Source organism: Notolepis coatsorum (genome assembly GCF_963971535.1).
Source record: "Notolepis coatsorum genome assembly, chromosome: 2".
Lineage (NCBI taxonomy): Eukaryota > Metazoa > Chordata > Actinopteri > Aulopiformes > Paralepididae > Notolepis > Notolepis coatsorum.
Genome location: NC_140166.1, coordinates 137,625,262 through 137,640,775, shown reverse-complemented (window position 1 = coordinate 137,640,775; position 15,514 = coordinate 137,625,262). Strand labels below are relative to the sequence as shown.

The 15,514-nt window shown below is 43.6% G+C and overlaps 1 protein-coding gene across 1 annotated transcript; it reads right to left on the bottom strand.

Annotated features, from left to right (window-relative positions):
* Window positions 1–431: 431 nt before the first annotated feature.
* LOC311223537 (trypsin-3-like) lies at window positions 432–14,879 on the bottom strand (the record flags this gene model as incomplete). Its single annotated transcript, XM_084308318.1, has 5 exons — window positions 432–581; window positions 10,606–10,742; window positions 12,121–12,383; window positions 14,517–14,670; window positions 14,873–14,879. The coding sequence occupies 5 exons, from the start codon at window positions 14,877–14,879 to the stop codon at window positions 432–434; spliced, it is 711 nt and encodes a 236-aa protein (XP_084164444.1).
* Window positions 14,880–15,514: the final 635 nt, after the last annotated feature.

Genomic DNA, 15,514 nt, shown 5'->3' with positions numbered 1-15,514 from the left:
TTGGTTTTAAATGTGCTATATAAATAAAGGTGACCTTGACCTTGACCCTGGAGGGTGGATGTGACACATCTAAAAGTACTCAACCTCTACTGGGTTTAACTATGAATGTACATGACCAGTTTAGCGTCCTCATTCCTCAACCTTGTTCACCTGAACACTTGAATGAAGAGGCAGAAGCCAGAAACATAAGAAACGTTTGCTTCCCTCGCAGAACCGGACCGGACAAGCTTGAACGATTAACTGCTGTCAAAAGTACAACATTTTTATAAAATCTATATGCCTCACTGAAGCTCTAAAATTTGTCCCTGAGACTCACTGAACACTGAAATAAGTACACTGCAAGCATGGTATATCACACAGATGACTTTATATATATGTTTTAATATATATATGTACAGTATATATATATGTTGCTAAATCCCACGTGTTGCTCAGCTGGAGGCCATGGTGGTCTTGATCCAGGAGACGTAGTTGCACACCTTAGTGTAGACCCCAGGTTTCTTCCTCTGAGCACAGCCGTGCCCCCAGGACACCACGCCCTGGAGCTCCCCGTCACACACCATGGGACCCCCAGAGTCACCCTGGGGAGGAGGAGGGAGGGGGTATGTTAATGTTTGTGTTTGTGTTTATATGTTTATGTTTGTGTTCATGTTTGTATTTATGTTTATGTTTGTGTTTGTGTTTATGTTTAGGTTTATTTAACTCATTCAGCGCCAGAGGTCACTGTTTACCTTACCGTTGAAATGCCAACGCCTTTTAACATGGGGATACGTGGCTGTGTTTGCAGGCCTAAAGCTATATTATAGCTATGGATCTAATAATATAGTCGATTGTCATTGAGTTTCTTCCGGTCAAGATGCAAAAAACAGATAATTTTCCCATCCATACATTCCCGTTTTATACCGTCGTGAATATGAGTGTAGTTTCAGGGCGGTCTGGTGTAATTTCCAAAAGGCTGCGTAATGGCCGGAAACGTGTATTCTAGTAAAAGCGTTATCGTTTCTTCCCTGGACTAGCTACTGTTCTCAAATCAAATTTATATTATCGGTATTATGTTTCATCATGAATGCGTGAAAGGGGATGCTCTGATCGCCACCAACGGCATACATTGTGGAGTAACGTTACAGTAACACTTTCGGATCACAATGAAAGCATGCTCGGATCAATGCAAGATTGATACCATATAGCCCTTACCTTGACTAGGATGTACTGATCTCAAACCTACCGAAGTCGGCCCATGTCACCCCACTTCTTAGGGACCTGCACTGACTCCCCATTGCTGCACGTATCTGCTTCAAGGCCCTCGACCTAGCATACAGTGCGGCAAAGGGAACCGCTCCCGCCTACCTCCGGTCAATGGTCTCTAACTACACACCCTCAAGGCCCCTACGCTCTGCAGCTTCTGGCCGCCTCAGACCTACTCCTATCCGAGCTCCGGGAGGGTCATCAAAGAGAAGCCGCCTATTCTCAGTCCTTGCCCCACAATGGTGGAATGAACTACCCATCCCAGTTAGGACAGCCAAATCACGTCCAATCTTTCACCGTCGACTTAAGACGCACCTCTTCAACCATTATCTGAAATAATATAAAAAAAAATTAAATAACAAAATAAAAAAAATAACTAACCCTAACTAACCTTACTGTCATGCACTTGTCCTAATAAACTAACCTACACTGTAACACGCAACACTTTGATGAACATTGTTACTCAGCTGATAGAGTTGTACCCTTCCTGATGACTTGTCGTGCAGAACTTGTAAGTCGCTTTGGATAAAAGCGTCAGCTAAATGACTAAATGTAAATGTAAATGTTATAAGCACTTGGTGTGCCCGACTATTTAGACTCTGCCCGCAGGCCGCAGATCGACCGACACACCAAACCACATCGTTTCAAATGGAGTGCAATAGCGGCCGCAAGGCGGCAGGCGGCGGTATTGGACTTTTTCAATCTCAGACTGTTGACAGAATCTGACTATGGGGCGACAATAATGTGGTCAAGAGGCATGGTTTCTATCTTCAGCCATTAATCAGCGTGGTTTATTATTTGCATGGTAAAGCAGCAGCACAATGAGTTCTCCTCTCCGTGAGAGGCAGGTGGGGAAGAGGTAGAGAGGGAGGAGACATCTCCTTAAATACTCGCCACCTGGTGGCGTCTCTACTTTTCGTAGCTCCATTTCTGCAGACCCCTCTCTGATTGGTTGAGCCCATTTCTGCAGACCCCTCTCTGATTGGCCGAGCGCGCGCATGCGCATGAGCCGCGACAGGCTCCTCTAGCCAGGAGTCGAAACTCCGTTAAGCTCCAGAGAGAGAGGCTGAAAACCCACAGTTCTTGCCCGACGGATGGGAGCCGAATCCCGGATCAGAGTTTTCTGATGAATAGCCCCAAAACATGGAGGTCGCGAACGCAATTTATACGCATGGAAGTATTGATTACGCCATAACGAATCATTAAAAAAATATACCGTTAACTGGAATATGTTGTGTGTGCCTTTACACATATTATGTTATGGATTATGTAATTGGTTTGTCATTAAAAACCAATAATAATCGCTCGCATCGCCGGCTTCGCTGACCAGAGCTCTCTCAGATTCAAAGTTTTAATTGCAGCCTGGAACATACATGTTTCGGAACCAATGTGTAACTAGACAGTTACAATATAACATTTATATTAATTAACCCAGTTAATGCCTTAAGAGAAAGAGTCTGGTGGTCAATTGCTACGGAAATGTTGTGTCTTACTAATAATAACTAATTCCTTGGTCAATAGAAGTCTCTGTGATACTTTCTGAATATGATTTGGGAACATCAAATGGGCAGGCCGCGAAATAACATAACGTTACAATGTACAGTTTCTGACAGCTGGCTGTGTTGTGAAATGTGCATAACGTTATGAATAAACCGTGAAGTCACGCGAAATAACGTTATACGCGAATCTGGTAGTACATTTCTTTTTATCTTCTTGATATGATAACATTACATCCGCCTTTTACCGCGTGACGAGCTAAACCAATCAGAGAGGGGCTTCGCTCAACCAATCAGAGAGGGGTCTGCAGAAATGGAGCTACGAAAAGTAGAGACGCCACCTGGTGGCAGCATTAGTGGCTCCGCCTAGAGCGCCCTCTAGTGGAAACAGTTATATACAGTTAGACAGTTACTTGCAATCCTACATAGAAACTCTAACTTTAACACTCCCACTTAGGGTTGTATAGCACACTGTATAACTTCTTCAAAAACAATTTACAAAGAAAATAATACATTTCAGAACATCAAAAAGAATATGGCAGTCAATATTTACACACCAAACATGACCTCTTCAAATCTCTTCAATTTCAGTTTGGAAGCAGGTTTCGTCATAGCGTCTGCTACCATGTCGTCCGTTGGACAATAAATCAGTGTCATTCTTTCTTCTCTAATGACAGATCTGATGAAATGATATTTTATATCGACATGTTTACATCTCTGCCAGCACACAGGGTTTCTAGCAATCGCAATGGTTCCCTGGTTGTCCTCGTAAACAACAGTCTTCTTATATACATAGGTATCCATCCCTTGGAGCAGTTGTTCTAGATAAATACTTTCCTGTATTGTCATAGCTAGAGCCATATATTCGGCTTCACAAGTTGATAGTGCCACTGTGGGCTGCTTCTTTGTTTTCCATTGATTGATTGATTGAATTGATTGATTGAAACGTTTATTAACAGATTGCAGAATGGGTACAGTACAGTACAGCTCAATACATACAATTGTTAAGAGGATGCAGACCTGAGAAAGACTTTCGTCTTGTTTCCATCAGGGTCCCCCATTTTCAATTCATCATAAATGAAACCAGTTCAGACTCACACAATATCCTGTGGTACTTCTTCTATCTGTGGTGTCAGCTGCCCAGTCTGCATCACTGTAGGGTTTAGGCCCTAAGCCCTCACTGCTCTTTCTGAAACACAGCTGTTTATCTGCTGTACCTTTGAGATAACGAAAAACAAGTTTTGCTGTAATCCAGTGCTCCTCTGTGGGGTCAGCAAAATGCTGTGACAATTTTCTCACTACAAAACATAGGTCAGGGCGAGTACATGTTGTCAAATAAATGAGGCTACCCACAGCTTCTCTGTACATTTTTACATCTGTCAGTTTCTGAGCATCTTCCTGGTAGTCAAATTTTTTATCACATGGTGTTTCCCTTGATCTACATTCTTGCATGTTAAAACGTTTCAGGATCTTTTCCACATATCTCTTCTGGGATATTTTTACACAATTGGCAGACTGTTCAAAGTCCATGCCTAGAAAATACTTTAACCTTCCAAGGTCTTTCATTTTGAATCTGGTGGAGAGCATACCTTTCACCTGTTCTAGGTTTCTAGTGTTGTCTGCTGCGATGATCAAATCATCCACCCAAATGACGATGATCACCTTTCCTGACTCTTTTGACTCCCTTGAGTAAACACAGGGGTCTACTGGGTTCTGTAGGAAGCGATCTTCAATGAGACATGAAGCATCTCGTTCCAATTTCGCCCAGACTGTTTCAGGCCGTAAATGGATTTTTCTAGCTTACACACTTCTCTCCTTTCTTTTCGTAACCTTCAGGTTGTTCCATATATATCTCCCTATCTATGGGTGCGTGCAGATAGGCTGGCTTCACATCCATCTGATGTAAAATCAAATTGTCCTCAGCTGCTTTCTGCATCACTACCCTTACACTGGTCAGATTGGCTGTGGGGGAGAATGTTTCACCGTAGTCTATCCCCTCCCTCTGACTGTAACCTTTAGCTACAAATCTCGCTTTGTACTTGTCGTGGCCTTCAATACCCTCCTTGATTGAGTACACCCATTTCCCTCCCACTGTCTGTCTGCCCTCTGGTAACTTGGTTAGAGTAAAGCTGTGGTTGTCCTCTAGAGACCTCATCTCCTCATCCATTGCTCTCTCCCATTTACTTGATTCAGGGGACACTATGGCCTCTTTAAAGGTCTGAGGTACCCCACTGACTACCCTGTAGCAGTAATCAATGGTGGTAAGTGTACTGTCATCCTCGTCACTTCCTCTCCGGGCATAGTCTGTCAGATACTTTGGGGGTTTGTGTTCCCTTGAGGGATACCTCCCACTGCTTGGGGCACGTGACGTCACCCTCGGGTGCTCCTCGTCATCGCCCTCTGGGGGTTGCTGACTGTCTGTCTGCTAAGTACACTGGGCTGAGGTGTCTCTGTTTCTTCACACCTTACTCTGGAGTCCAGCTCTGGCTCCTCTGTCTGTGTCTCGCTCTCACATGTTGTCTTTGTGACAAACCTGACTAGCATGTGTTTCTGCACTCCCCCTTTACCGGGATAATAAACTAGGAAAGCGGGGCTTCCTTTGTCGTGCCCTACAAAGAGTCCTTTTTCACATCTGGACTCGAGCTTTCCTCTGTCCTGCAGGTAAGCATAACACACTGATCCAAATTTGTGCATTCTAGCTAGATTACACTTCTTTCCTGTCAGTGCTGTATACGGGGTGGTGCCTGTGTGCTTATTAAAGCACCTGTTTCTGGTGTAAGCGGCTTCTTGCACCGCATAATGCCATAGACTCTTAGGTAAGTTACTGTCTACTAGCTTACACCTAGCTATTTCGAAAAGAGTGCGCCATTCCCTCTCTGCCACTCCGTTCTGGTGTGGGGAATATGGATATGACGTCTCGTGTCTTATCTTGTTCCTTCTCAACAGTGATTGGAACTCTCTGTTTGTGAACTCGGTTCCGTTGTCGGACCTCAAGCATCTTACGTTACCATAAGGGGCTATGTCTGCCAGGAATTTCTCCGTGGCCTGGAGTGTGTCACTCTTTGCTTTGAGAAAGTAAACAAACACTGCCCCTGTGCACACATCTGTAAAAGACTGTACATATCTAAAGCCTCCTATGGACTCGTTTCTTACTGGACCGGCTAGATCTGTGTTAACTAGCGCAAGTGGTACCTTTACTTTTTCTGTGGGATTTCTGTTTCTCAATTGAGTAAACTTCCCCTTTATGCACACTACACATTCTCTGTCAGGTCTACGCTTTTCACCTTTCAGTAAATCCTCGTAATTACAATGACCCATAATCTCATGCCATGTCTGAATATCGTGACTGACAGATGAAGAAATTTACCTGGAACTCGACGACATCTATACCACAGCAAATAAAAACGGACTACACATTTTTCACCTGAATGTAAACAGCATAAAACATAAGCTGGAGGAAATAAGAAACCTGTTTATTAGCGGTAAGGTAGACATAATATGCTTTACTGAAACTAAACTTGACTCATCTGTAACAGACCCTGAAATAGAGTTGGAGAACTATTCTATTGTCTGTAATGACAGAAACAAGTATGGAGGTGGTGTTTGTATGTACATTCATAAGGACACCAATTTCATTAACCGTACTGACCTTCATCATGAGACAATTGAAACCGTATGGGTAGAAATTCTATTTGAAAGGGCTAAATCTGTTCTAGTCGGCACAATCTACAGACCGCCAGATCAAACTGGCTTTTATGATACTCTGGATGTGTGCTTAGCTGGAGCTGAGGATGCTGAAAAGATTCTTATTGGGGATTGGAACACGGCAATCAAAAAGATGCACCCGTCTTCAAATCCTTCAATAGGTTTTGTGATCTGCACGGCCTCAGCCAGCTAATCACCCAACCCACAAGGGTATGTGATTCAACTCAGACTACCATTGACCTCATCCTGACCTCTGACAAGTCCAAGATCTCCAATAAAGGGGTTATAGCATGTGGGTTAAGTGATCATTATATGATATTCTGTACCCGCAAAAAGCTAAAGCAAAAGGCTGGCTGTCACAAAACAGTCACATCTAGAGACCTCCAAACCTACTCTAGCGAGGCCTTTAACCTTGAACTGGAGAGTCTGGACTGGTCAGATGAACTCAATGGTACACTGGTTGAAGAAACCTGGCTTGGCTTCAAAACCAAATTTTCATCAATACTAAACAACATGGCCCCCCTAAGAACCACCAGGGTAAAAAATCGTGCTGAGCCATGGATGCAAACTGAAATACTGACCGCTATGAAAGCCAGAGACAAAAAATGCTCTGAGTTTCGTAAAAGTCAGTCAAAGCTTACCAAAAGCCTTTCCATTAAATGAGGGCCATTTGCTCCTTCCCTTGGTTGCCACGAGTTCTAAGACGGGGTTCTCCCCCTCGCCTCCGTTGGGCTCAGCAGGCTCCGTCTCCCCCGGTGCCGCCTCCCCGGGGCTCTGCGCGCTGCTCTCCGGGCGGGTCCGCTTGCGCTCCAGCAGCAGCGCGTCGGTGGGGTCGGTGCCCCGCTTCCTCCTGACGCGCAGGATCGTCGTGTTGGATTCCATGTTGCTCTTTGATGGTGGGCGTAGCTTTAGCTCCTGTTGGCCTAGCGTCTAGCCACGCGGTACTCCCGGTGCTAACCTAGCCTATACTTCAGCTAAACTTGCTACCCTTATTATTTCGCCCCTGCGTGATCTGGGCCCATAACCTGTTGACAGAATCTGGCTATGGGGCGACAATAATGTGGTCAAGAGGCATGGTTTCTATCTTCAGCCATTAATCAGTGTGGTTTATTATTTGCATGGTAAAGCAGCAGCACAATGAGTTCTCCTCTCCGTGAGAGGCAGGTGGGGCAGAGGTAGAGAGGGAGGAGACATCTCCTTAAATACTCGCCACCTGGTGGCAACATTAGTGGCTCCGCCTAAAGCGCCCTCTAGTCGAAACAGTTATATACAGTTAGACAGTTACTTGCAATCCTACATAGAACCTCTAACTTTAACACAGACCCATCCCCAGTGATAACACAGGCTCCTGGGATGTTTTATGAATGGGAATATCGAATAAAAGAAATAACGATGAAAACGGAGTATACTTTTTTTCGGGGGTCCTGGCGCTCAACGTTCAGCGAGTTAACCTGACTAATAGTCGGGTCTGGCTATCCCCATTAGAAGCATCTCTAGTCTTGAACATCTTCAACTTCAAATTACGTGCAGTGGTTAAAAGACAAACAGATACAGTCACAATACTGTAGGCGCCGTAATGGAGGTCTCAGTATTCTCATTCAGTATTATATTTATGTTATATTATTAGTTGTACTGTCACTTTAGGTGGTGGGTGTGTTCACAGGGATGCGGCGGTAATGGGAGTGTTCTTATGGAGTTTCATTTGCTTTTTGTGGCTAGCAGCTAACGTTAGCTCACGTTAGTTAGCCAGCCAGCACAAACTGATGATATCAGGAGCTATCAGTAGCTAGATAACATTAGAGAACGCCTCGTGTATTAAACAAAGGTGAATAGATGACTGGGCCATTTTGTTTAATGCTTGTTAAGATTGAAAGAGGAGCTCTGACTAACAGGGTCTGATAGCTAACGTTAGCTCACGTTAGCCAGCTGCTCATGCAATCGTTAATGCTAGCAGAATGAATGGATGTAAACTTTATTTAACATATTGCAGAATGGGTACAATACAATACGGCTCAATACAAACAATTGTTAAGGGAATGTAGACTGTTGTAGCTTGGACTGGGGTCCTTATAACAATAGCTTGACAACACATGGTAGCTGCAGCTATATTGTCACCGGACGTTGGTGAGGGCACGCAGATGTCGGCAGGCATGCGTTCTTCATGGGACGGGGTTGCACTGCGTGCAAGCCCAGATAAGTACTCGCTATTTGCATATCAATAGCGCCGGTCGTCAGGTGTGTTAAATACGTTCTCAGATACATTCACACCTAACTTGTTGTGAATGACATGTGTTACATTCCATTCGTAGAGGCAATTAGGCACTGTCTGTAGTCTGTGCTCAAGCGATGGGACATTAAATGCGCATTCGCGGGAGCGCGCGCACGCGACGGGAGTGCGCGTGCACGTGGCGCCATTATGTGCGTGCAATCCCAGTTGATTTCAATAACGCACCACTGGATGTCAGTATCTACTGCACATGGGCGTTGAGCAAATTTCACTTTCAACCAGGTATCTGATGAATGAAAACTTTATTTAACAGATTGCAGAATGGGTACAATACAGTACGGCTCAATACACACAATTGTTAAGGGGATGCAGACCAGAGAAAGACTTTCGTCTTGTTTACATCAGGGTCCCCCATTTTCAATTCATAATTAATTGTAAGTAAGGGTGCAACTTGCTCCGTGCAATCCATTCTTTGTGGATCTAGTCCAGAGTTTTCCAACAACCCATCCAGCCTGGCTCAACAGACATGGTGTCTGTCTGTCTGTCTGTCTGTCTGTCTGTCTGTCTGTCTGTCTGTCTGTCTGTCTGTCTGTCTGTCTGTCTGTCTGTCTGTCTGTCTGTCTGTCTGTCTGTCTGTCTGTCTGTCTGTCTGTCTGTCTGTCTGTCTGTCTGTCTGTCTCAGCAAGACCGACGGCTTCTCAGTTACAGTGGGTGACAATATTGTCACAAGGAAAGATGAAATTACCTACCTGGGTTCCATCCTAGAGGCTAATCTTTCCTGTGACAAAATGGCATCCAATGTAATAAAAAAAGTCAACCAACGAACTCGAATCTTGTACTGGATCTCCTCTCTGGTAAACAAGAATACCCTGAAGACTCTGGCAGGAGCACTCATTCAAGGGTACTACGACTATGCTTGCACCTCATGGTACCAAAGCACCTCAAAGGCGCTAAAAACAAAATTACAAACATCTCAAAACAAACTGGTCAGACTACTGCTTGACCTTACTCCTAAAACCCACCTCACCCCTGCCCACTTTGACAACCTAGGATGGCTTAGAGTAGATGACAGAGTACAGCGACTTGCAATGAGCCTGGTCTACAAGATACACTACACGACAGAGGTACCCATGTACATGTCAAAATACTTCCCAAAGGTCAGTGAATACCACGATCACAACACCAGAGGGAGCTCCACAAATCATGTTAAACCCAGATTCGGCTCAAACAAGGGACTAAACACGTTTCGCAATTATGCCACATCAATGTGGAACGCCCTACCCAAAGCTGTAAAGGAATGTGAATCACTAACCACTTTCAAAACCACTCTCAAAGAACACCTACGGGAGACTGCAATTCGAAACTGGCCCCTGTAAATGTCCTAACCCAACCCCCTCCAGTGTACAGTAAATGACAAAGTATGGTTCTGTCAATATTCCAATGTACAGTTTTGCTTGTACAGTTGTACAGTGTCCCCCACCCACCCCTCCTACCCAACCCCCCCCACCCAACCACCTCCAATGTACAGCCCCCCCCCCCCACCCCCACCCCCACCCACCCAACCCCACCCCACCTACCCAACCTCCTCCAATGTACAATTTCTACGTCAAATGTATATACTCTCTTTTCTGGACTCTTTTTGTATCACAAACAGTACTGTATTTGCAAATCTGGTATGTCATAAATGTATAGATGTAGCAGTACTGTCTATCTGTATGTCGTGTGTGTCATATATGTTATGATGAATTGAAAATGGGGGACCCTAATGTAAACAAGACGAAAGTCTTTCTCTGGTCTGCATCCCCTTAACAATTGTATGTATTGAGCTGTACTGTACTGTACCCATTCTGCAATCTGTTAATAAAGTTTTCAATCAATCAATCAATCAATCAATCAATCAATGTTCTACTGTAGCTGTGAGCCTTGAATCACCTGACAGGAGTCTTTGCCTCCTTCCAGGAAGCCGGCACAGATCATGTTGTCGGTGATCTGGAAAGGATAGGCATTGAAGCAGGTGTCATCGCTCAGGAGAGGGGCTTCCAGACACTGCAGCTTGTCAGGATACCTGGCTGGATTGCAGAGCATGAGAGTACAAACACAGGTAGGAAGAAATGGATCACGGTAAGTGTTTCTCTACTTGGGTGCAATGCTGCATTCGATTATAACTATCGAGGAAATTCCGACCTCCCAACTGGGGAAAATCAAATAAAGCGGTGCATCAACTAGGGCGGCTAGGTAGCGTAGCGGTCAAAGCACTCGCCTACCACCGCAGAGTGGGTTCGGATCCAGCGGTACCTCCGGCTCGGTCAGTCGTCCCTACGAACACAATTGGCAGTGTCCGCGGGTGGGAAGCCGGTGGGGTATGAGTCCTGTTTGTTGCAATAGTGACTCCTACTGGTCGGTCGGGGCACCTGTTCAGCAGGGAGGGGATATGGGGGAAATAGCGTGAACCTCCACACACGTTACGTTCCCCCAGTGAGACTCCTCACTGTCAGGTGAAAAGAAGCGGCTGGCTGACTCCACATGTATCGGAGGAGGCATGTGGTAGTTCTACACCCTCCCCAGACCGACAGTATGGCAGTGCAACGACCAGGAAGGGAATTGGTATAATAACTAAATTGGGGGATGGTAGAAAAAGATAGGCAAGGAGCCAATTATTATTTTTTAAATGGCGCGTCAACTCAGAGTTACTAGTCGCAAACTCAGGTATGATTTCTCAACCCCCAATAAAAGCCTTTGTGTCATTTGACGTCATTTCAATATGGCCACCCACACCGTTTTACGTTTTTATGTTGTTTTTAGTACATTCATAATAAGTATATTAGCTATATGTCCTTGTAAACTGTCTGTGAGTTGTAGTTCAAGCCAGACAAACCATAACAATAAAAGTTTAGCGTGAGCGACTTTGTAGCTCAAACGCACAGACTACAGATGGCGCTTTTCCCACTTGCAAATTCCCACCTCCAACCATAAAACGAATGCATCATAAGCACTTCAAAGTCCCATTTGATCATTGTGTCACAGTTAATTTACGTATTGTGTTTTCAAATCTTGAATTAATATAGACAGCTCCCCCCCCCCTCCCTCCACAAAAGAATGCAAGCTGTCTCTCATCACATACAGTACACACGAGCATGCACACATGTGCACACACACACACACACACACACACACACACGCACGCACGCACGCACACACACACACACAGACACACACACACACACACACACACACACACACACACACACAAGGTCAGGGTCAAGGTCAACTATATTTATAAATCAACCGAAGTTGTACCAAAGTGCTGTACAATATAAAAACAGAAATACTAAAAGAAATACAAAATACAGTATACAGTATACAGTATACACACACACACACACACACACACACACACACACACACACACACACACACGCACACACACACAGGCAGGCACATACTCACAGCCCTCATTACTGGGACGCAGGCTCCCCCATCCAGAGATCTGACACATGGTCCCGTCAACGCCACACTTTGTCGGGAGGGTTGCGGGGCGCACGTAGCTGTTCAGCGTGGCCGGCCGACTCAGTCTTATCAGCATGATATCGCTGTCCTGCGTGCGGGAGTTGTAATCTGGATGGCGGATGAATTGAGCGGACATAATGTGTTGCTCGGTGCCATCTGACTCCCAGATGTTGTGCTCTCCCAGGCGAATCTCCACGTCTGACCTGCAGGAGTTAAAGGGGCCATCTGTGATTTGCAGCCCGGCACCCCCCCCCCCCCCCCCACACACACACACTCTGTTGAAATACTGTCTGTTGCGCCACTGCTGGTTTTGTTTACATTTTTTATTTCTGACTGAGATGTATTGTCTGAGCCTTTGATACTAGGGCTGTACCACGTGTGATGGAGAAAGGACCATTACATGACTTTGAGGCAATACAATGTTTGTCTACATTTGTGATGTTCAGTTGGCCTGTGTCTTGACTTATGACACATTTTTCATCTATAAGTCAAACTCTTCAAGGGCATATTATGCGAGGCATATGCAACGTTTAGATGAAATACATATAGGATTTTAGCTTCAACCCCAAATGGAGACCATTGTGATTCTCTGAGAGTGGGAGGGGAAACTCCAATAACTTTGATATTTATTGATTTATTGATTTATTTTTATAGTGAAAGGTTAACCTTCTGTAGTGTGGTAGTGAAAGGTTAACCTTCTGTAGTGTGGTAGTGAAAGGGTTAACCTTCTGTAGTGTGGTAGTGAAATGGATACCCTGCTGTAGTGTGGTAGTGAAAGTGTTAACCTTCTGTAGTGTGGTAGTGAAAAGGTTAACCTTCTGTAGTGTGGTAGTGAAAGGGTTAATCGTATGTAGTGTGGTAGTGAAAGGGTTAACCTTATGTAGTGTGGTAGTGAAAGGTTAACCTTCTGTAGTGTGGTAGTGAAAGGGTTAACCTTCTGTAGTGTGGTAGTGAAAAGCTTAACCTTCTGTAGTGTGGTAGTGAAAGGGTTAACCTTATGTAGTGTGGTAGTGAAAAGGTTAACCTTCTGTAGTGTGGTAGTGAAAAGGTTAACCTTCTGTAGTGTGGTATAGTGAAAGGGTTAACCTTCTGTAGTGTGGTGGTGAAAGGGAATAACCTTCTGTAGTGTGGTAGTGAAAGGGATAACCTTCTGTAGTGTGGTAGTGAAGGGGTAACCTTCTGTAGTGTGGTAGTGAAAAGGTTAACCTTCTGTAGTGTGGTAGTGAAAAGGTTAACCTTCTGTAGTGTGGTATAGTGAAAGGGTTAACCTTCTGTAGTGTGGTAGTGAAAGGGTTAAAGCTGAGCATAATGTTATCACAGAACACTTTGATCACAAGTCTGAAACATGTGATAATGTAAAGCGTCCACTGGGTCCACACAGTATTGTTGTTGTGTAGACAGCTGCTTGCTGTCTGTTTGTTCCCACCTCTACTTGGACTCCCAGTAGCCGTGTAATGGATAACCGCTATTAGATTTGTGATAAGGCACATGAGGCGCTTGAGCACCTGGCCGGTTTCAGAGGCTCTATAGTTTCAAGTTTGCTTTTTATTTGTCACGTATGAGGTACATGTACATTACAGTGAAATGCTTGGTTCTGTATGAGCCCCCTGAGAATGTGCTTCATACAGTAAAATAAGTAAGTAAAAGAGGAATAAGTCCAAACACTATACGAATATACAATATATAGACTAAAGTACAGCCTAAGTACAATGAAAGTACAATGAAGTACAAATGCAGACAATTCTAATATCAGAGTAAAATAGAAACATCTAGAGATCTTAAGGAATCCATATAGGTAGCGGCCAGGAAATTGGTGAAATTGGTGAAAATCTAGCTCCAAGGTGTAAGAAAATGTGCCTTTTCTTTTTTGTACAGCTTTGATGATCATTTTGAGTGACAGTGAGTGACTATTTTTGTCTTAATTGAGCACCTGCCCCTTTAGAAGTTTCGTATCACAACACACTCACTTTAGACACTTTAAACGCTTTAACACTACATCATATTTATCTATTTATTAAGGAGAATTGCACTACATCATACGTCATTTTGCATCTGGCCTTTTTTTTTAACCTCATTGTCTGCCTTTTTACTTCATTGTACTTAGGTTGTACTTTAGTTTGTATATTGTACATTGTATATTGTATAGTGTTGGGACTTATTCCTCTTTTACTTACTTTTTTTTATTGTATGAAGCACATTCTCAGGGTCTCATACAGAACCAAGCATTTCACTGTAATGTACATGTACCTTATACGTGACAAATAAAAAGCAAACTTGAAACTTGAACTTGAACTTGAACGTCATCTATGACCCTGTGCAGAGGATTATGTCCTTACTTGGTCTTGCAGTGTGCGGCAGTGAGCACCCACTCGTCGGACAGGAGGGTCCCCCCGCAGAAGTTGTACCCTGTGAAGAGAGAGACCTGGTAGGGCACTGAGTTCTTCGGGCACTCGTACCCTCCGACTATCCTGTCCTCCTCCGCCCCGGCAACTGGTGATGATGATGGAAAATGAATGAATGAATGAAGTTTATTTTTTGGTATTGTTTACAGACAAATCAAACACACCCGTGTGGACTTACAAAAAGAAAAGAAAAAAGAAAAAAATCACAAATGTACATATTCAAGGCAAGTTCACACACAAAATCCAAAATCAATGCCGAAAAAAAGGAATAGGCTGAAGCACATGTTTACTGTCCATGTTTTGCCTATCCTTTACAAATTCTTAAAAACTAAATATATTTTAATATAAGAAAGAAAAACTTAAAATATGCTGCAAGATATAATTTTCTGAAAGAAAAAACAAATGTTTGATGTTTTACTCAAAACTGTACTAGGATTATTTTATCCTTTAAGGCTCCTTTAAGGCTTTTTTTTTTAAACCTTTAAATGAAAGGAAAACAAGGAGAGAGGGAAGATGTAAACGAAGCTGCTTGTTCTGTAACCTAATCTAATCTAAAGTTATTATATTAAATGAGATTATATGAGATTAGAAGATTACAGTACATTACATTAGATTAGATTACATTACATTACATTATATGAGATTAAAATATATTATGGCATTATGCAGCACAAGCACAGTACAACGAAAAGACGTTTGGCATCCAACCAGAGTGCAAATGTAACAGTAAAGTACAGCAGTAATATACAATGTACAGGTGATTGAACTGGGTATACGATATATAAATAAGTACTACTGAGTATAGTGCTAATCAGATGTATGTACAGAGTTGTAGTATTAATATGTACAGTGATACAGGTATAAAGACACTATTGTAGTAAGTCATATTATTATTGTTGTTATTATAAATACCTGCCCCTCCAAAGAGTGTC